The following is a 21,451-nucleotide window of genomic DNA, read 5'->3' on the forward strand; positions in this document are numbered from 1 at the left end:
TGGTAGTCAGCCTCAAACAGACTTCCAAATGATCATCAGTCATGGCGATCATTTGGAAGATCGCTAGATCGCAATCCACGCGTTGGGCACCCCTGGTCTATACCTTGCATGGCCAACTATATCGGTTGTGATATGTTGTATGAGCAGTACCATGAGAATATTTTAGAGAAACACATATAATCTATAAAGCCCAAGGGCCCAAATTATTTTTGGCTGCATTACCAGTATATTTTTTTCTAGCTGATCTAGACCAATGGTGGTCAATTTACTTAGTATAGTCAGCCTCAAGTGCAGTCCCCGACAGGAACACAACACTCAATGACAATACAATCTTCCCCCCATTACTGTTCTGATTAAATAATTGGATCGGAAGTGAGTTTAAAAGTGGACAAATTATAATTCTGACTGTGAGGCAGATTTTATTTTTTTAGGGGGGGAGGTTTTTGATTGGATACAAGATATATATGTTGGTAAATATCAATAAATCTAAAACCGGATCCCACCCCACAATTTGTCCAGATTAATTAAGTTTAAAAATTGGCTGCTTGTATGTATTACTCATTGGTAAATATACATACTGTAATAAAATTTTTAAAAATGACCTTATTTGCTGACAGCAACAAAAACAAATTCAAGCTCATCGTTACTTTTGATATATATATTCATTAGGGAAGCTTCTACTTAATATGAAAGTCTTGTGCAAAACAGAATTTTTCACATTCTGTTTATAACTTCCATTAACCAGCATAATGAATGTTGTTATAGCAATATTAATAAAACTCCATTAGAGGATGTGGCATTCAGATGAACAAGTTGCGGCTGATTAGTTTCTTAATCAGAATGTTATGTACCTCCGTTCCACAGAGCGTCTTAAAAAGTCAGCTTACTATCCCCTATAGGATAATAATACCTCAAACGATGGCTCAAGGGCTTTTTAAAGCCCAGGACATGGTTTTTTCCTTTATACGTCAGGTTATGTAAGGGTGAAATTATGTGATAAAAAAATGAAACATTCAAGGAATAGCTATCCTCATGTGTGGCTATTGGAACCTATAAAGGTTGGAAGTGCTACTATTCTACAATGCAAACCCTTGTTTCTCATGCAATGGAAAATAATCTAATTTGTAGACCAATGCCAAGTGACATACAATGCAAAATATAGAAAGTTCTATTCACTTCTGATTCTGTAAGCCATAGTAGGGCCCTTTTATTAAGGCACATGTTGCCTTGACAAAGGGACCTTGTGAGGCTTGGAAATGCTGCAGATTGTATTATTGGAAAGGAAAGTGAAAACGTAATGTGTTACAATTCCATGCTATCTAAAAAAAAATCACAGTATTGTTAGCCCAATGTTTTTAGTTTTTATGTGTTCTGTATTTCCTGTTCCTGGTGTTATGAATGTAATGACTTCCAGCAATGAAAGTCTTTGGGGCTAAACAATCACAGAATGTGCTTTTTTTGCTTTGTAAACCAAAATGTACCAATTTTTTTGCTGTGTCTGTTACCAATATGTTATAAATGTGCAAGGATATTGGCCCTCAAACACTAAAGCTGGACAGTCCTCATAAAAAAACACCAAGTACTATCTATTTCATCATCCCAGTTGGGCTTGTTTAAATATTAATATAAACATTAAATAAAGCAAGGTCTACCAAATCCTGATCCTAGGGAACGCTGTATATACCAAATCTGACAAAATGACGGTCCATGGTTTGATCTTGTTCAAAGGATAGTGACAACACTCCCAAGGAAGAATTCAGGGGTAAAATAACTATTGTTACTAACTTTTTCACCATACAACATTTTTTGCATGGTGTGGGCTTTTGTGTTTTTGAGTTTAAGGTATAGTGCACATGGGCTGACTTTTATTTCTGATTTCCAGTCCAGTAAATTTATTGGATCTGTGTTAAATGTGAAGGGAAATCAGTATCCGATACATCGTAAGCAACCAATTGCAGGGTTTCCAAATGATGTGGATAGATAGGATGTATTGTAATAATGAAATGTAAGCAAGTCGTGATTAATTTAATCTGATCGGAATTCCATATATTGTACATGTGTGTATTGTAGGATCGGATTAGTAGGTTTATCACATACGATGGCTGTGTATGTGTGCTAGGCCTATAGTTCTTTAAATAAGATACAAAGCAGTACGCAAAGAAATTCTGCCACACACACTAGCCAATCAGATTTTTTTATTTCATAAATATGACTTCTACGAACTAGAATTTTTTTTTTGTCATGGCCCAATGCACTCAGAACTGTAGCGCTGCTCTTTTCATTGCCAACCATTATATGACAAGTGCACTTTAAATGCCACCTATTCAGTTAAATGAAAATGTGTTTCTTTTTATACACCTATATATGAAATATTTACGCATATGCTACACAGCAAGCCGCTGTTCCTATTTTCTATCAAATACATTGTAGCATAAGTGGCTTCTCAAAAAATAAAGCTGTGACTATGAAATCAGAAAAAGCTTGTACGTGATCAAAATGTCTTCATATTAATAATCACAACCACAGAGGAGCAGAATATAATATTCAACTCAATATTTTCCTCGAATATGACACGGGAGTGAAGCTCTGTGATGTGTAGGGGGGAGACGGTACATTGAGTATATGCATATTGGATGGATGTTTCTCTATGCATTGATCTAATCTTTTGTCATTTCACATTGTGCAGAGAGAAAGTTGTGTGGCATCAATTAGAATGCGAAGAACTGGAGAACATGCAGGCGGCATACTTTGCAATGAAAGGGGGAAATAACAATAACAACAAGCCAGCAAGGCGGCCGCGAATCGACGACTGGCTTAATATGGTTTATGAGAATCAAGGGTTCTGTAGGTAAGCATTAAATAAAACAGATAGTTGTGTGTATGAATCATTGGGAAGATACAAAAGGGCTGCAATATCTGTTTCTATTTTCTAGAAAAAGGCCATACTGTAAGCTACAATACATAGAATCTTTAACTTGGCTTCTAAAGATCTTTTTTAGCGCAAAAATATTATACATAAAAAAAATTGTAATAAAAACTGAAGATATTTCAGATAAATATAATATCGGCTCTGAAGGAAGGGGTGTAAACTAGGGATGAGCAAGCTAATTTATTAATTAATAAATTCGGTCTCGCTGCGAATTGGGCTGTTCTTGCTTACCAAACATGTAGACGAGAACGGCTTTTGTAAATTCGGCCGGTGAGACTGAATTTTCGGGCCCTGCAAGACCACCTGTCAGCTTTGCTCCCCTGATTGCTGTTGCAGCCCTGTAGTATGTGTTCCTGGATAGAGTTTCTCTATCCAGGAACACAGTGTGAGTCTCGCTGGTTGCTCATGAATGAATGCAGCCGTAGGGAAAATACTCTGATTTTTCCTATGGCTGGGTTCATTCACAAACGCAAGCCGCATGACTCACTCTGAGAGGAGGAGTACCGTGGCTGCATTTATGAATGGAGCCGTGAGAATCCTCCTCTCAGTGAGAGATCACCGGGCACTACAAGTCAGAACGAGGGCTTGCCCTCATTGTGACCTGTAGTGCCCGGGGTTTGCTCACTGACAGGAGGATGCCCACGGCTGCATTTAGGAATGCAGCCGCGGTAATCCTCCTATAGTGATTCCTGGATTTCTGATGGTTTCGCGAAATTTCGCGGACCCATCAAAACTTCGAGAAAATTTTCGCGACAATGTCAGAGGCATTCTCACTCATCCCTAGTGTAAACTTCTACATGTTACTATTTGCCATATACCAAAACCATTGTCTTACACCATTCTACCATGTGTCCTGCTTGTTAGCTTTGGCTCCTGGCAGGAACTACCATACGTTGTAACAGTGATTCAGGGGATACATCAGCATAAGTATTTAAGTCACCTTAATTTAATTTATATTTACCCCATATATTATTAACAAGCCCTTACTATTTCTACATGTGGCAGTCAAGAAGTAAGTGACATTATCACAGAGCATTTCTTTTGGATAAGGAAAGTTTAATTTATAAATCAAGCCCTAATAACAAGGAGGGGGGGTGTCATGTCATGTGTCAGCCGTGAGTTCCTACTCATTGCTAGTAAGAATGTCTCTTCCCAAACGTGCCCTTGATGATAGCTCAGAGAAGTTAACATAACCGCTTAATCCTGTTTGCACAACAAATGGGTTATGTTTTAAAAAAATTCCTAGCGGATCAGTTTTGGAAATTACTGAGCCAATGATACAGAATATCTGGAAATCCTGAAAACGGTGGGCTTTCTATCCTAAGGGGGTTAAAAATCTCCACTCAAATTATAGGCTTCACATTGAATATCCAATCAGGGAAAAAACATAATGGCAACTGGCTTTTCACATGATAGTTTAGGTCGATACTAATATATTTGCACTTGCCAGTGTGTTGCACAAACCCGTAACTGATCACCTCGAACATTTGCTAAAGGGTACAATACATTGGACTCTACACATTGGGCTTTTTTTTATAAAACAGGGAATCTGGCATTCCCTCAAACATTTCCTTGTAGGAACCAATTATTGCCACTGAAACACATGAGCCTATCAGATTCCCTCGAGGAAATGTCAAATTACCTATTTTATATCTAGAGCCCATTGCATTCCTCCATCAAAATGATTGTGTTTGTGTTTCTTGTATGTAGGTGAAGGGAACTAAGTGTGTGATAGGATTTACAAGAGATGCAAAATAGTTATATTTCCACCACCATAAATATTTACCAAGGTGTAAAAGGCACACATCCCAAAAATATTTGATAATGGATCCACTACCACTTAGCTAGCGTTCCTTAACACACTGGAACACACATCCCATTTGTTACAAAATAGGTTGTATGTTTGCTGTGTTTGTCATGGGCCTCCCCATTGGCATTGGATAATAACTCATAATTTAACATTTTATGCTTTAGTAAATTAGATTATATAATTTATGATGTAATTTCCTTCTCTCTTAGATGTTATGTTACAGGGAAACTAATAATATTAAAAGAATCAGCAATACTGCGGTATTTATTATTTATTGGTAGGGCCAATATAAACATAATTTACTAATATAATGCAGAATTGATTTTGAGGTCTGGTACATATGGGCAGATTTTTTTTCCAAAGGATTTCTGTTCATATAAAGCAATTGGATCTAACTGGAATGTGAATAAAATTTTTCTAAAGCAACCATATTTCCCTTTTCCTTGACAGTTAGTAGGTGATCAGACATGTTGGTAAATTGTTGTGTGAAATGTTCAAATGATTGATTATATCCAACTGAAACTCTGATCACTTTCTGCAGATAAGCAAATGATCAGAAGGGCAGAATATTGTGCATGTGTATGCAGTGTTTTGAGACTTCTAACTGATCAATTATTATATAAAAAATCCCATTCCAATGGTAAAAATCCTATGATTTGCAGCAGCTTTTGTAAACAAGGCTTTCCAAATGGCAATGTATTATATCCTTAGCAGTGTGCTGTAGGTGTGCGACATCTCAAGCTGTCATCTCTGAAGTATTTGTTGTATTTTTTGTGAAGTCTGATACAAGACAAGAAAATGTTATCTTTAACCTGTGTGCTGAATGCTGACGGTTGGTTCTTTACGGTTTATTATTTATGTTCCATCCACTGACATACAGTAGAAAGTGTGATTAAATATAGATTTATTGTTCATGCTGGAGATTGTGACAGTTTAACTATTTATGTTTTATGCACACCAAGATGTTGCTTTTCTATTATCACCAAAATAAGAGTATATTTTACACAAACAGGAAGTGGTTAAGGTGTGAGTCACCCCAAACTGGGTGGATGCATTAAAGTTGAGCAACCTTCATCTTCCCTTCACATTTTGGGAAATCTTACACAATAAGTTGAGGTTACTGACAATAAAAAAAAAACATGTAAAGTAGAAAAAACAGATAAATGTTGAAGATGCCATTTTTAATGTAATGAAAATGCTGGTTGCCACTAGTGAATTTGGAGTGAAGACAGAACTCCTGATCTTCAGAGCTGTTCCAGGACAGATCTCCAAAAGGTGCAAGGTATCCTATTAGTTGGAGAACAACACAACTATTTCTTAAATGCATTTTACCCCCAGCTTTTCCAGCTTCCACTCAATGACCTGGTGCAATAAAATAACTTATTGTACGTTGAGCTGATGAGAGCTGGAGGACAGGGAGTTAGGCATGCTCTGGCCACCAGCTGGAGGACACAGAATGTCTGTACTTGACGGTATTCTGCACTCCCAGGGTCACTGGTCTTCAAAATGAAATTAAATTAAAATCTCGGTAATTCACACTGATTGTTTCAACTGTCGGCATACCCTATGCTGCAAAAATCCAAGCGTACATTGGATTTACTTCCTGTTGTGTCTACGGTACGAATGGTGAAGAGCAATCTCTAGGATACAGGTAACAAAAGGAATCTGAAACAGATTTAGATTTTCCCATTGTGACGTTTGATATACTATAAGTTCAAAGGTGGGGAAGAACAAAAAATACCCTGTGTAGAGAATACAGACTCCCTTATAATAAAAGTTGAAAAAGAGTCTTTAAAATCTTCTTCTATACCAGTCACCTCCTGATCCTCCAAGTGTTCCGAAATTCTCTTTTCACTGCACGTTCAAATAGTTCTGACAATGAAAGCTCAAGAGAACTCCTACTAAATCACACAAATCAATCATTAAAGAGCAGCAGTGTCTGATTAGCACAATATTTTTCCAGTCACATTTGCATTTTTTGTTAACACCTAATTCATACCAATGCATTTAGACTGCTAAATTTAGAAAAAAATAATCCCTATTCCCTTAAGCCAGTCATTTCATCAAAAAACTATGCTAAATGCCCCAAAAGTATAACTAAATCTGGGGTACCTTGGTATCCTGTGGTGCCCTAGGTAATTTTTTTATTGAAAAGTACTTCTTTGGGTGGCCATATCACTACCTGGGGGACCTGGATACAACCTGTTGACCACAGAGGTCATCATGGAACTCCAGAAGACTGCAGTGGCTTATTGACGTAGTTGGCAGCAGACCCGGACTGTAGTGCAAGCGGCTGTGGTGGATGGTGGAGAGTGAAAACTGCTTTTCAAGAATCAAAACATATAATAGCAAGAGCCATGGGAAAGGGGTGCTCTTGGGACTTTAGATTTTGTCACAAGACAAAAAGAAGTACAAGGTGTACAACAGTTTCATGCTTTTGCTTCAGCTGTAAAATTCTATCATGTTGGTTTTATTGTTAAAAGTCTTTTTAGATGTTGGGATTAGTACAGCCCCCACTGTCTCTTACTTTCCAAAGCAGGGGACCAATAACATCTCCAAAATGCTTTGATATTTTTACCTAAATGTAGCAAATAATCTACATTTTCCTCATTATAATAATTTCTTAATTCTCTTTTTTTACTTAATTTACATAAAGATATGATAAAGGCCAAGGTAGTGGGCAAAATCCAATACCCAGTTTGAATACTAACACACACCAGAGTTTAGGGTTCCAACTTTTTTTTCACAAAAATTGTGTTTTTGTTCAGTCCTTGCTTGGGAATACCCCTCATTTCCTGTCACTGTGATAGTAGTCTTCAGGGCAGAATAAGAAATCTCCTAAATGGAGGGCATTGACAGTATACAAAATTGAGCACGATTCAAAACTTTTTATTTTTCCTCACCCTATATATTACACTTAGGAAAGTTTTGGTTGAAATGTATTAAATTAGATATTTGCAGAAATTGCCTTATTCAGGAACCTGTAGCTTTTTTCATAACTGCACTTAACTTTTGGTCTACTAACAATGACGCTGTTACATCAAATAAAATATTTTTGTAAATTAGCAATACCAGATTGTGCTTGGTAATAAAAAAATGGGAGTATTATGAAACTACTTCACCTTTTTCTATCTACCAGACAGATGCAGAGCTTTAGTAGCGCAAAATCTAGTTTTTGAATTGATACTTTTATTATCATTGAGGAACCGATAATCCAGATGTGCCGATATATTGCATACGGCAAACCATACTCTTTATATGTAAACAGGAAACATGCTTAAAAAGATTTTTTTCTCAATAGTACAGTACAGGCTGATTTAGCAGGACTTCAAACAGCTAAATACACTAATGAAATCTATACATGTTAATGGTTTATTCTGCCAAAATACTTAATTCTGTTCAACCAATTTTGTGGTCTATGAACCACTGCCAGAGTGATGGCCAGTTCACTTTTTTCCCCTCAGACATTGACGAGGACCTTCTACTAAAACGGAGAAGCTGCTTACATTGGCTAGTCCCCCACTCCCTTGTTGAATCACTTACTATACCTGAGTAAAAAAGTTTCTGTAAAGGATTATGTTAGAGATATAGTTACCTTACACGTACCTACCACATGGTTGGACGTGAAGTCTTTGTTCTTTGAATCAAAGCTGGAAAAATCTCATTTCAGTCTGTTAAAAGAATGCCTACCCAGAAGAGCCATGAAGACATGTCTACCTAGGAGACATGTGCAGAAGATAGGTGTAAGTACTTTATTCTGGTGATATGTTGATATGCAAAGGTGGTGGGTACCAGGCCAGAGTAAGTAGATCAATTTTTTAGCCATCTCTTTAATTCAGTGGAAGTTTTGAATTAGGCAATACAGAATGATTATCATTCTACCATCCTAGCTCCTAGCTTTAGACTAGTTTTAAAGTAGTGAAATATAGATATCGATAATGGATCACATCCGCCGGTTGATTCCGGAGTCACCTGATGGCATCTTTTTTTTGGGGTAGGGGGAGTCTAGTGATTATGACAAGTTATGAATGCTAAACAACATTATCATTCTGTGTTTTGTTTACTTGAAAACACAACATCAGTTTTACCCGATTACAGGAAATGTGCAGTAAAAATAATATGGGGGCTGGCTTCCTGAAAATCCCAGCTGCTTCGCTTTCATGTTGGTTCTTTTGGTTTGCTAAAGTTGAAGCCACAAAGAGCAAGACAGCTTGCAAATAAATTGCAAGCATGAAACCCCACATATTGCTTTTAGGAAAGATATGCTTTATGCTGTAGCAAGACAAAAAAAAAGCAGACTCAATAGCAGAAAGGGACAAACTAGTCACTGCAAACTTTATACATTATATATGGACATTTTTATGTGTTTATTGTGCTTACTATAGTGTTGTTAAGTTATACGCTTTTCTTTAATGTTGCTTCAGAAGGTAATTTCACAAAGCATAGAGCTTCTTTCAGTACTTTTTGATGATGTATAAATTCCCCTATTTCCCTCTCTGTATTTTGCAAAAAATAAAACTCTTGTAAAAGAGTCAAATTCTTAAATGTTCAACCATCTGTGCCAACATTCTTTTTCTTTTCCACTACTAAATAAACTTCTGTATTTGACATACCTTGGGTGTTTGGATGACTGGTCTCTACTGTGGGACAGGTTCTGTTCACTGGGCCCTTCATTTCTACTGTGTCCTACTGTGAGGATACATCAGTGTAAAACTGAATACGCTCTATCGGCAGGCGCTTGCAGAAAAAAAAGCTTGGTATGGGTAGGGAAGAAACTAAGTGACTAGTGATCTCAAATTAAAAGGTAGGACAAAAAAAAAAAAACTATAATAAGAACAAAATAATAAAGGCAGCAATGTTGATTGCCCAAAGAGCTTTCAGAAAATAAAATACCGATTCCTAACTGACCCTAACATTTGTCAATGCTGTAGACCTCAAGATTCACCATGATAGTGGTAAACCCAACCTCTTTTAAATCTATTTGTGATCTGTTTTACCTAATGAAGGAACTATAATTCTATAGGCCAATTTTAACAAATATGCGAGTACTTCAAATGTGATGCATATATATCCCAATTAGGCAAATTATCTACCCGATTCAGTAGTCCTACTTCCTATGTCACCTCTCCATTGGACAGCAAATAGGCATTATAATCTCTCTAGAAGGGAAATGATCCAGAAAGCAGTAATGCTAAACCAGGAAGAATTGTACAGAAGTGATTGTACAAACAAGTAGAGGTGTTTATCACAAGAATGGCTCGCCAAAATTACAAATGCTTTATCAGAAGTAAACATATATTTAACTGTTTATCCTAGTTTCAAAAATATTTATTAATGGTAAATGGGACTTGTAAATTCTATTATAAATATAATATAGTTTATATTTTTCTTGCTTTTTTTCCCTGAAGATGCCATGATGTATGGAGAAAGGACCATGGACCACAAGGCTCCAGAGAAGGGCATTGTGGATTTTGCCTCAGTAAAGATCGATCCAGCAGACATTTTGTTCCTGGCTGCAGTGTTGCAATACAAACTGTAAGCGGAGTGCATGTTGTAGAAGTTTATGGACATGAAAAAGACCCTCAGAGGAGACTTCAGCCACGTGTACCTGAGTAACATTTACTGAAACCGCCAGCCTCTTGGGACTCCTTTTTAATGTTACGAGTATGTGCCTTAAATACAGACTAAATATGGACCTTACATTGTTTCCTGTAAAGTTTCAATAAGGTTTTCATTCATCTTTGGGAACTTTTTACTCGGGGACACCACCTCCAGCTGCCACAGTCGATGAATGATAACACTTTTATTTTACAATGGCCTATTACCTGGGATTATCATTTTACATGGACATTATTACAGCAAAGTAGACTTTTACTATTTACAGTTAATAGATAAAAACTACATGAACTTGTTTTTTAAATTGAAGGTTAGAATTTAAAACAGCTCCACCAATGAAGGATACATCAATGTGGGTTTATTAGCGGTAAGTTGAACCACTTCGGCTTCTGTTATCAGAGACTCTTGCCAAGATTTCTTCATCATATTTGTGTCTCTGCCCCTTCTTTCCATCTCAAAATATACCATTACTACTTTGACTCTGTAGTTGCCACTTACTTTTTACTTACCATAATATGGCTTTGTTCTTCCCAAAGCAGTGGAACAGAAATAAGAATTTGTCACCTAATAACTTGGTATGTATAAGAAGCCAGCCTGTGGTCCAACATCAACTACTCCACAAAGTTTTGGTGGAGAATGGACATTGTACTTGCTTGCTTTTAAGTCTGTAAAACATTTTTTGTAATTTATTTCTTAGTGTTTTATTCTAAGAATTCTGTATTAGCAATTCTGGAGAAACCACTTTGTTGATATGTATAATGCTGCACTGTCACAGGGTGCCTCATGTATGAACTTGAAGAACAACTGTCAGTTCTCTGCAGCTCCATTTTCTCACCTAGTCTCATAATGTGAAAACTTACTTGAAATGAAAATAACAAAATTGTATTCTGTTAGTCATTTCATACATGAGGTACACATAAAAGTATCTAATTGCAAAACTTTCTTCTTTTGGTTTACATTGGATAATGTTTGGAATGGTTAAAAACCCTGCCAGGATTTTCTTGCCATTTGTGCGCCATTGGCCTGTAGGCATAAGAGGAACTAAATTAAAATCTCACTAAAGAGAAAGTTAGAAATCCCCTCTTAGGCATCAATAACTGGACAAAGAAAGAGTGTACATTTCCTCAACAGTAACATGGGCAGTAATAGAAAGTCATACAGGGTTTTTGACAGTTCCACAATTCGTCCAAAACTAAAAATAAAAGTTTTGACCTTTGATATACTTTAATAAACTGGTGTAAAGAGTAACAATTATGTACAAAGTGCTTTGAAGTGCTCTAGACCAGCCTTTCTCAACCATTTTACCATGAGGAACCTTTGATATAATTTTCAGGTCTTGAGAAAGCCCTAGTAAAACTAATTTGTTGGGAGTCTTGGGGAACCAATACTAAACCCAATTATCTGGTGGTCATTGGAGAGAAAAGCATCTCATCTCATTAGTAGCCAGCAGGAAAAAAGTTCACCCTTATAATGTTGACCAAAATATCACCCTTCATGGCTACTATAAAGAAAATGAATGTCATGCAGTTGACTCTAGTATTGGCCCCAGAACTAGGCAGGCATCATCATATATGAGTTCAATCAACAGGAGTTTGAAGAACACCTAGGGAGCCTGGGGTTCCATGAAACGCTTGTTGAAAATGGCTGCTCTAGGGCAGTGGATGCTAACCTCAACGTTTTGGATGTCACAGACAACAAATTCGACTGACTCTGGTCCACGCATGCGTGGGGAGCCGTGTGTCACTCAAAGGGGAAGAAACTTCCCCCAGAGTGACATCATGATGTGACTTGGTGCACCCCCCCAGCAGGGTCAGAAGTAGGACAAGTACAAAGGCCAGAGCCCCAGACCACCAAAATTTTCTCATGGACCAGCGGTTGGTGAATTCTGCTCTAGAGTGTCTTAGAGCAAGATTGCTCCAAAGCCAAAACAAACCATCAGCTCTAGAGGGCACTGATTTGGCTTCAGAGATGCCGAAAAATGAGTAAACCAGTTGTACACTCCCTTTGAAGCAGCTAAAGATTATTTGCTACAGATGAATAGCATTGGTGCCACTAAATAAATGCAAATGAAAAAATATAAATACTTTTATTTTCATTTAAATTTACATTCTGGGCTTATCTTTAAGTGAAAATAATTGGCAATTAAAAGCTTAATATTAAATATTATTTGTTTTCTTTATGAAATACATACATTCTTTTTGGATACTATTTTGAAAGTAAAATTGAATTAAATGAACAAAGAATAAAAAAAAAATAATAAAACAAAAAATAAAACAAAATACAATGCCTGGTTAATAAATCGAATTGGATGTTTTCATCCAAGTATTCTAAGGAAATTGTCTTTTGCATTCAAAATATACACAAATATGATTCCAGATTTTAGAGAAGAGAAAACATCAGTATGCTTTAATAATTTTATCCTAACTTTATTCATCAGAGTCTTTGTTTTTGAGTATAAGGATAAATCTTCTAGCAGAAATGGTCCAATGGTCTAAGTGGTAAATCTTGCAATCATGTTGGTAATACTTTTTGTCCTAGGATGCCGTTCATACTTTACAGGGATCATCATTGTGACTGAGGCGGTTTACTTGATTTGGACCACAAATACCCCCTCTATTACATAGGGTTGTGTAGTTCAAAAAAGATTGGAATATGTTTATTGATTAAAATTTCAGATCAGTGCAAAGGGAGTTAGGAAACCATCACATGTTAAGACTGTAAAAGCTGCTTTCTTGTTCTTGGTTTTATATACACTTTTCAAAATTTTAGGTAATGTACTTATGAAATGACGATAAATGGCTAGTAAAATTGCAGATGTCTTCACATGTGGGTGTTTTAAAAGTAATGCACTAAAGATTTTAGAATCGGCTATTAAATCAACAAGAAAATATATGCAAGTGTTACAGTTAATATCTACGTACAATTTTAACAGACACAAAATGTTGCCACGGCTCTGTCCCCCGTATGGACACAACTCGGCCGCCCTCCCATCACAGGCTCAGACCTGCTTGCTTTATTCTGGAGGGACAGTAGCGCAGGGTTGGGGATGCAACAAAACTTGTGCCCATACACCACCCCTACTGTCCCCCCAGGATGTTTAGCAAGCAGGTCTGAGCCTGCGATGGGAGGGTGGGCAGGTTTGTGTTCATACGGGACACTTTAAATTGTTATTGCAACTGCAATAGAGCAAGTCCATTAAATAAGAGGATAGCTGCAAATAATACCCCACATGGCAAGATCTTGGTCAACTGCTCACTTTAAAAAATGTTTCTAAACTCCTGATAGTAGAAAGTTTGATGTAAGCACTTGATGGACAGCAACCTCCCCTGACACTTTGCTAAAATGGTTGTATGATCTCAAAATGAGTTTGAGTTTTATTTTGTTTGTTTTTAATAGGGATGAAAGAATGGAGTTGATTTTAGAAAATTGGAGTTGAATGGGTGGGTTCTGGCATTATGAAGTTTCTTCCCCTATGGGTGACACAAGGCTCCCAGTGCATGTGCGGTCCAGGTTCTGTGGATTTAGTGGTCCAAAAGGTCAGCAACCACGGTACTAAACTCTCAAAAAAATACATTGCAGCTTACCAGCCCTTGATTAGTGTGCATGCATTGGTTTGTTTATGTGTTTTTTATTTTTTATTTTTTACTTGGTTATTCTGTAAGGTACACACTTCTTAACCCAGGGGGACCCTTTTAACCAGAGGGCCTTAAACATGTCTGCTTTTTTTTATTTTCATTTAGGATTGGGGGTGATTAGTAGTTTGTACAAGAAAGAAAACACTGTTTTTGCTTCCACATCATAATACTATTATTATTATTATTATTTTTATTATGTGACAAGGACACTGCATTCCTTGGAAGATAATCTTTAATCCTATTATTTTAATAATGTAATTATATTGTCCCAAAATCTTTTGTGTACAGAGTGCACAGTGAATGATAACATTTAACATAATTACAAATTTTATAAACATAGCACAAAGTGAATATTCATCTAAAATTACAAAACTACATACATAGTTAATGCAGAGTATGATCACATGCAGCAATATTGGTTTTATAGAACAACTTCAGCAAAAGAGAAAACACAATGTTAAATCAGTAGGGTGAAGACAAAAACGTAAGATTACAAAAATAAAGTGGAGGAGGCAGTAAGTCCTTTAATAACTGGTGCTGAAGGAAGGAGGATTTGTGATTGAAGGAGGACTATGACAGATTGCACACAATGTCCAAAAAGTAGCATTTTGAAGGTGCACTAGAAGATTTCAGGATTTCAGAGCTTGAGCCATTTGTGAGTAATTGCCAAAAATGCTCTTAGACTAAAAAATTAAAACTGAGTCACCACATTCAAGGACTGGTAAACTGCTATGTATTACATTTTTGTTTCTGAGTTTAGTTATGCATTCAGCATTGTTACATTTTGTAAAGGTGTAGTCCTTCAAAAAGACATTTACACATTATTGTTCACAAAATGTTTTTTGCCGTGACCATGGAAAATGAATGCAAAAATAATGTCACAAAGCTGTGTCTAAAAAGGGACTCAATATTTTGTCACGATTATACCAGTAAGTAGGACTATGATATGTGCAACAGAAGGGTGTTTCAGTAAATAGGACTTGGGGTGTCAAAGAGTAAGTGTGTACACGCTGCAAAAAGGAAATGCAGTACCATTCAAGCTGATTTCCTCCATGTGCACTGTATAACATTATTGATACAGGTTTTATGCAGTACGATTATATCAAATGTGTCCTTGTGTTCTTGCAGCTCATAATTGTCTCAAAGCAAATGGAGCTATGGAGTCATTAAAAATGTAAAGGATTGGTTGATATGACTTGTTACAGACAGTTTTTACATTTGAAAGTTTTCCAAAATCCAGTTTTATTGACTTTTCAATACAAAACAAGAAATAAAGAAATATGAGCACCAAATTTAGTAAATATATGGTATTAAAATGGAATAAACCAGTTGGTGCCTATGACTTCACCATTCAAAGTTTCTGATACGTAGATACTTTTGACACTTTTTTGTTTTATATAGTATTCTTATATAACAAGGGTGATGTGCAAATGACAGCAACCCACAGCAATCAGAATTTCTCTTTCATCAGATTAGCCCAGAACAATGATATATGATTGTTGAATAACTTTTAGCATTTGATTGGCATGTCATCTTCAAATTAGGTGAACAAGTTGGGATCAGTGGATGGGGGTGAGGAGTAGGTTGTACATTCTACATTGTGTCTCATATTCTTGATAGTTCTAATATTTCTATTTGACATCTCACACTCTCAAAGTGTTATATATTTTTATATTAGGATATATAGATCTGGTTTCAAAGAAAAACCTTTTCAATATTGCCATTTCAATTTGCTATAACAACTGGTGGTTGGCTCCACATTCATTAACCAGACATATAATGGAAAGAATATGACTAAATACAGATCTTGGTTTTAAAGTAACAATGGGGTGTTAGTTTTCTAGTGACACCAACCATACACCCCAAGAATGTTTTTTTTATTAGCTGGATTTGAGCAATGAGGTTAGGACAATTCCTATCAATAAAGAAAGTGAGAGTCTTCTCTCAGATATCCCCAAGAATGAGATTGTAACCTTGAATAATCATTTCTGGACCTATCTTATATGGTTACCACCTTCATTTCTAGCTTAGTAAATGTTCTCACTTTTGTCTTTGGCCCCAAAATGAGGTTTTCTACCCCCCCAGACCCCCAATGAGGTTCAAACTTTTTTTTCTAGCCTTGGCAAGATTCTGATCATTGTCTCTGACCCCTGAATTAGGTTTTTGCTTTGTCTTCTAGCCTCTGGATGAGCTTTTCACCCTTCTCACTTTCTTCTTTCCCTGGCTGATGTCTTTACCTTTTCCTGTTTGCCCCTGGATGGGGTATTTGCCTTATCCCCTGGCCCCTGGCTGTCACCCTTTCCTTTTCTCCTAGCCCTGGAATGAGGTTCTCGCCATGCCTTCTGGGTACTTAATAGGGTTTTTCTTTCACCCTGACCCTCCTAGGACCATTTCCTCAATTCATGCACTACAAAGAACAGCTTCAATCTTGAGTAGCAAATCCTAGCATGTGGGTATGATTCTTCATGCCAGGTTCAGGTTTGTTTTTTTAGTGCTGCCATTGGTTGCACAAAGTAGTGCAATTTTCATTACAGGTATTATTTTCTCTTGAAAGGCTTCAAATATTGAAGAGTAAAGTTATTGGTTTTTAATGAAAACTCTTGATCTATAAAATGTTCTATAAATATACATTTTCAAAGGTCTTCACTCCGCACCTCAAGTGAATTGTGATCAAAGCCTAAAATGAAAGCTACTCCAATATATAATAACTGCATTGAATAGAACATGCATGTAATGTATATATTAAGGATAATCCACTGAGAGTTGTTCTTTTGTTTTTTTTAAATTATGTTTTAAGAAAATTTAAGAAAAAATGTTGCTACGTTTTAGTTGTCTCCATCATATTTAGCATTTGCCTTAGCAGTGTACTATATATGGTAATTTGGGTATTTATGTTTTTGATAATTTGTGATTTCTAGTTAACAGAAGCATATATTTTATTAATAATCATAAAACCATGCCAATGGACGTAGCTTTTTCTATGGCTCCCACAGGCTCTCTCTCTTCCTGTCTGACATGTGGTCCCACAAAGCCCCCACCCAAAAATTAGGGCAATGCAAGAGATGTGTGTTTGCTGTTTGGGGAGCGAGGAACAAAGTAAGTAGAAGTGGCTTTTACTGGTAACTTGGGCAAACATGAGCCGATATATAGTTACATAGTAGGTCAGGTTAAAAAAACCTATGGACATAGTTGATCCATAGGAAGGCAAAAAAAACCTGGTACAGATAACCCTTGCAGTTCACTATATTTGTCATCTACCTAGAGTTAGGTGTTATTGTAATTGCTAGGTCTATTGTAGAGACTATTAAGTTACAAGTTTATGGTCTGTGCCCTGGGGAGAGAAGACCACAAAAAAACTTCCTCTTGCCTTCAGCATACTGATCATTTCAGCGTACCCAAAGTCACATGACTTGAAAAAATCATATTGTTATTAGTACTTTGTTGTAGATCACTAATTTATTTATTCAGACTTTTTAAAATGACAGGAAACTCGCTTGCATGACTGTATTTCAACACCTGAAAAAAACTAAATTTCTTTTCTTGCTTTAAATGGGGAACAGAAACTGCTGTTATGGTTTTTGCCATCTGTGCCCCACTGGGTAGATTGTCTGTGTCTTGTTTCACGTTGACGCATTAAGAATTGAGTTAATTTTATCTAAAGTTGGGGAAATGCCCATTAGAAATTTGTCACTGCATTTAGTGCCACAATTGCAGTGATCACAGAAAATGTTTTGAATTTTCCTTAGTTTAAGGCCACCGGGACAAATGGAAAGCCTAAATCTCTCCAGTGGGGGCAGAGGCAGTAAAAAGCAAATCATTCCCTACTCTATCCAAAATTGAAAAAAAAAGACTTTTTTTTTATTGACTTTCAATTCCATTTGAGTGCATAATAATACCTAATCATCTAAACCAATGGTCACCAACGGATGGTCTGATTGAAAATTTTGGTGATCTGCGCCTCTGTCACCCATATGGACACAACCCGCCCACTCACCCATCGCTGGCTCAGACCTGCTTGCTAAACATCCTGGGGGGACAGTAGTGCAGAGCTGTGCACAAAACTTTTGTTGCATCCACAGCCCTGTGCTACTGTCCCCCCAAGATGTTTAGCAAGCAAGTCTGAGCCAGCGATGGGAGATTGGATGGGTTCTAGCATCATGATGTCACTTTCTTTCCCTTTAAGTGACACACGGCTCCCTCCGCATGTTCGGTCCGGATTCCGTGGACTTGGTCCGTGGTCTGTAAGGTCCGAAAGGTTGGCAACCATTCATCTAAGCCACAGATAATTAGGTTATTGCTATCATATTTACTGTCCACCATCTAATAACATACATTATAAGACTTCTACTTGCCTCTCAGTGGAATCAAACTATGTAAAAGGAATGAGGTTCAGGTTAGAGGTTCAAGGATCAGTCCTGTAGTAGGTTTAGAGGTTTAAGGTCGGTTTAGGAGGTTGCAAGAGTAAACATTATCCGGCAGCTTCTTAGCAGGCTTCCCAGTAGCTGGTCATTGTCAGAGACCGCTCATCACAATAACCATCCCTGACGATCACCAGCCAGTGTGTACCTTACAGGTTCTCATCTGCTATCTACATTGCTAACCAAGCTATTGGCAAAATAAACATTGGTTTACGTTTAATGTGATGACATTAACATGTTTGACATACTTCAATTAACGATTGCCAAACCCAAAAGGAACCAATCCCACATTCATTTGTTCTCGGGTTTGATCAGGTTGATCTCTATGTATACCAAGCAATAGTCCACAATCATTTATATATGTTAATTTAAATAAAGATAGGCTAATTATACAGACAGCTATTAGTCTTAAATATTCTCAAAAAATATTTTATAAAGGTAAGACCACTGAAAAACAACTGTCCTGTTTGATTAGGAGTTGCAGAAGAATATTTGCACATTATGTAAGAGGAACCACCTGTAATCAAAGTAGATGTACATTAATTCAATGTGGGGGTCACGGAATTGAGGTTCTTTAGTAAAATACTATATAACAGTCATGTTTTTTGTTATGAACACTTATTGTATTGTCTTGTATCCAAGCCAATTTATTAGACTTTAGATTTTATTTGTAAGATGAAAGTGATTTTTGAGCAGACCATAACAGCTGAGTGATTGGGAATCTAAGATCATCTTCCATCTTGGCAGGAAATGTCAGTGAGGGGCTGTGTCACTTTCTAGCTCTCTCATTTCTGGCAGATCATCAAATTTTTTTTGAATACAAACTCTAAACAGATTAGCTATAATCTTCCTGTATCACTAGGATGTCAGCCAAAGGCATATGAAATTCCACATTTAAAATTAGAAAAAAAACACAAAAAAAAAGTCATTACAGAAAAGGTGCTACCAAAGTGTACAAGACTGGGATTTAGCTAACAAATATAAAAATTCTTTTATCTCAAACTGGAATTAATAAAGCAGGTCTATGTTAAAAAAAAAGACTTGTTATATGCATGTTTTTCCCATGCTGAATAAATATTATAATGAATGCTAAAATCAGCTTGAAATACATACATTTTCCTAAAACTAAATTCAGCTATATATTTATTCATGCAAGGTTGTAAAAGCTCCTCTTTTGTTCTAAAATTTCTTATTCTGATTCTGAATTAGCTGCACACTGAGAGCTTTCATGGTGTGCATTAGAAGTGGCAGAATGTCAGACCGAGCCTGCCTTATTTCCTTTTTAATGGTCATCCTGAATCATCTAGACCAAAAAAGTCAAACTCCAGTCCTTGAGGGCTACAAACAGGCAAGGGTATATTTAAACTGACTCTATGTAAACCATCACCTTATTAAATGGACTGTGTTCTTTTGGAGAAATGCTAAAAACTTGTGCAGATCCTGGAGTTGGATATCCCTGATCTAGTTCTTTTTCACCCTTTTATTCTTTGGAAGTCTTTGAAACCAGGAAAGATAAGTGCATTAACAGATTAAACTTGAGCTTTAACAAAGTAGAATTGCAGGCTGACCCCGCCCCCGCTGAGGGGGCACATCACCATAAGCAGCGGACCATGTCTACCATATGGAATTGCACGCACCAACAAAGAATTCCTTGGAAAATAAATGAGGGCACGGCATTTCCACCCGTGCGCGCCCAAGTACACCCCTGAGTGGATCACAGCGCACTTCCAAAAAAGGAAAGGTGGCTTTTGGCTACGTGGTTCTCTTCCTTCTTTTTTTCCTTGCATGTGATTGGTTATTCTTTTCAAAGTAAGTTTTCACTTTATTCAGCAAGTTAAGTGAATTATTCATTGCAAGTTAATATTTGACCTTGGTGAGTCAACAACCTAAATTAATTTAGTAAATCAGCCCCAATACTTTCATCTGATTTTTTTCCCAAAGTTGTCTTTGTTTAACCAGTCTATACATTCAGCATTTTTTTTCCTGGTCTGTGAAACAAGCTCAGAGATAACACACAGTCTAGGCAAGGTCTCTTGTCTGGGGCTATAGTTTATCAATAAAAGGTAAATCATTTTTGATTTTCAAAGAAAAAAAAATTATCAGCAATGTATACTTGCAGACTTGTAAAATTACTAAAATGTGAATTTTAAGATCAAGCTGCAAGTTGCAAATTGCCAAGTATTAATATGCAAAGTTTAGGATTTATTTTAATATTTTGATATTTGAATACATATAAACATTCAAAATACATTTAAATAAATCACTATAAATAATTTTCAAACAAAGGAAACCAGAATGCAGTGCTGCTAACAAGTACTCAGTACGCACATTAATACAAAAGGGATTGCAAGAATACAATAAATATGAACTTCTGCAGAGAAAAGTGTGTTACTGTGAGAACAATAATGTCCCATTGTCCATCAATGATTACTTAAGGAGCAAATTGTGTAGAATAGATTAAAAAACACTGACCCCTTGACTATCACTGCATCTTGCCACAATTATTGCTACAATATTAGACAAGTGAATATGAACAGAGCTTGGTCATTATAAGTGCATGAATAGCAAGCATTAGAAGAAATAAATGGCTTATTTTAGTTCCTATTTTCTGACAATTATATGTATGATTTCATGTGGATATTAATTCAGAATTTTATTGAGTTTTAATGTGTCTTTGCCAATATAGACTAGGAAAATGTTCATGTAAGCTTGCAGTGTAATTTCACTTTTGAGTAAGTTTTCACTGATAAGCAAGCAAATATCAAACCGTTCACTGAACAGAAATTAATTTGAAAAGGCAGCAGCCTTGCACAGTAAAATATCCACTAGTGGGCTTCTGTAATTTTTTTTCTCTTCAATCTAATCTATATCCTCAATGTTCTTTTAATTCTGATAATGTGTGACCACTTTGGCCCTTTTTTGTTGGCAATAATCATTGTCAGAATCTGTTTTTTGGTGCGTGAATAAAGTTTGTAAAACTAAAATATGGAAAAACTGCAACTATGTAGGTAATTTGTCTATGGCTGTTGAGCATCCATAGGCC

General features: G+C 36.5%; 1 protein-coding gene across 4 annotated transcripts in view; it reads left to right on the forward strand.

The window, feature by feature from the left end:
* SUSD3 (sushi domain containing 3) overlaps positions 1–12,639 on the forward strand; it is a 75,932-nt gene extending 63,293 nt beyond the window's left edge. For all 4 annotated transcript variants that reach the window (XM_072420964.1, XM_072420966.1, XM_072420965.1 and 1 more), the window contains 2 exons: positions 2,687–2,848; positions 10,148–12,639. In XM_072420964.1, coding sequence (XP_072277065.1) covers positions 2,687–2,848; positions 10,148–10,355 — 370 coding nt within the window. In that variant the 3' untranslated portion in view covers positions 10,356–12,639. The remainder of the gene's footprint in view (positions 1–2,686; positions 2,849–10,147) is intronic.
* The last annotated feature ends 8,812 nt before the right edge of the window (positions 12,640–21,451 follow it).

The sequence above is a fragment of the Pyxicephalus adspersus genome, chromosome 8 (assembly GCF_032062135.1).
Source record: "Pyxicephalus adspersus chromosome 8, UCB_Pads_2.0, whole genome shotgun sequence".
Taxonomy (NCBI): domain Eukaryota; kingdom Metazoa; phylum Chordata; class Amphibia; order Anura; family Pyxicephalidae; genus Pyxicephalus; species Pyxicephalus adspersus.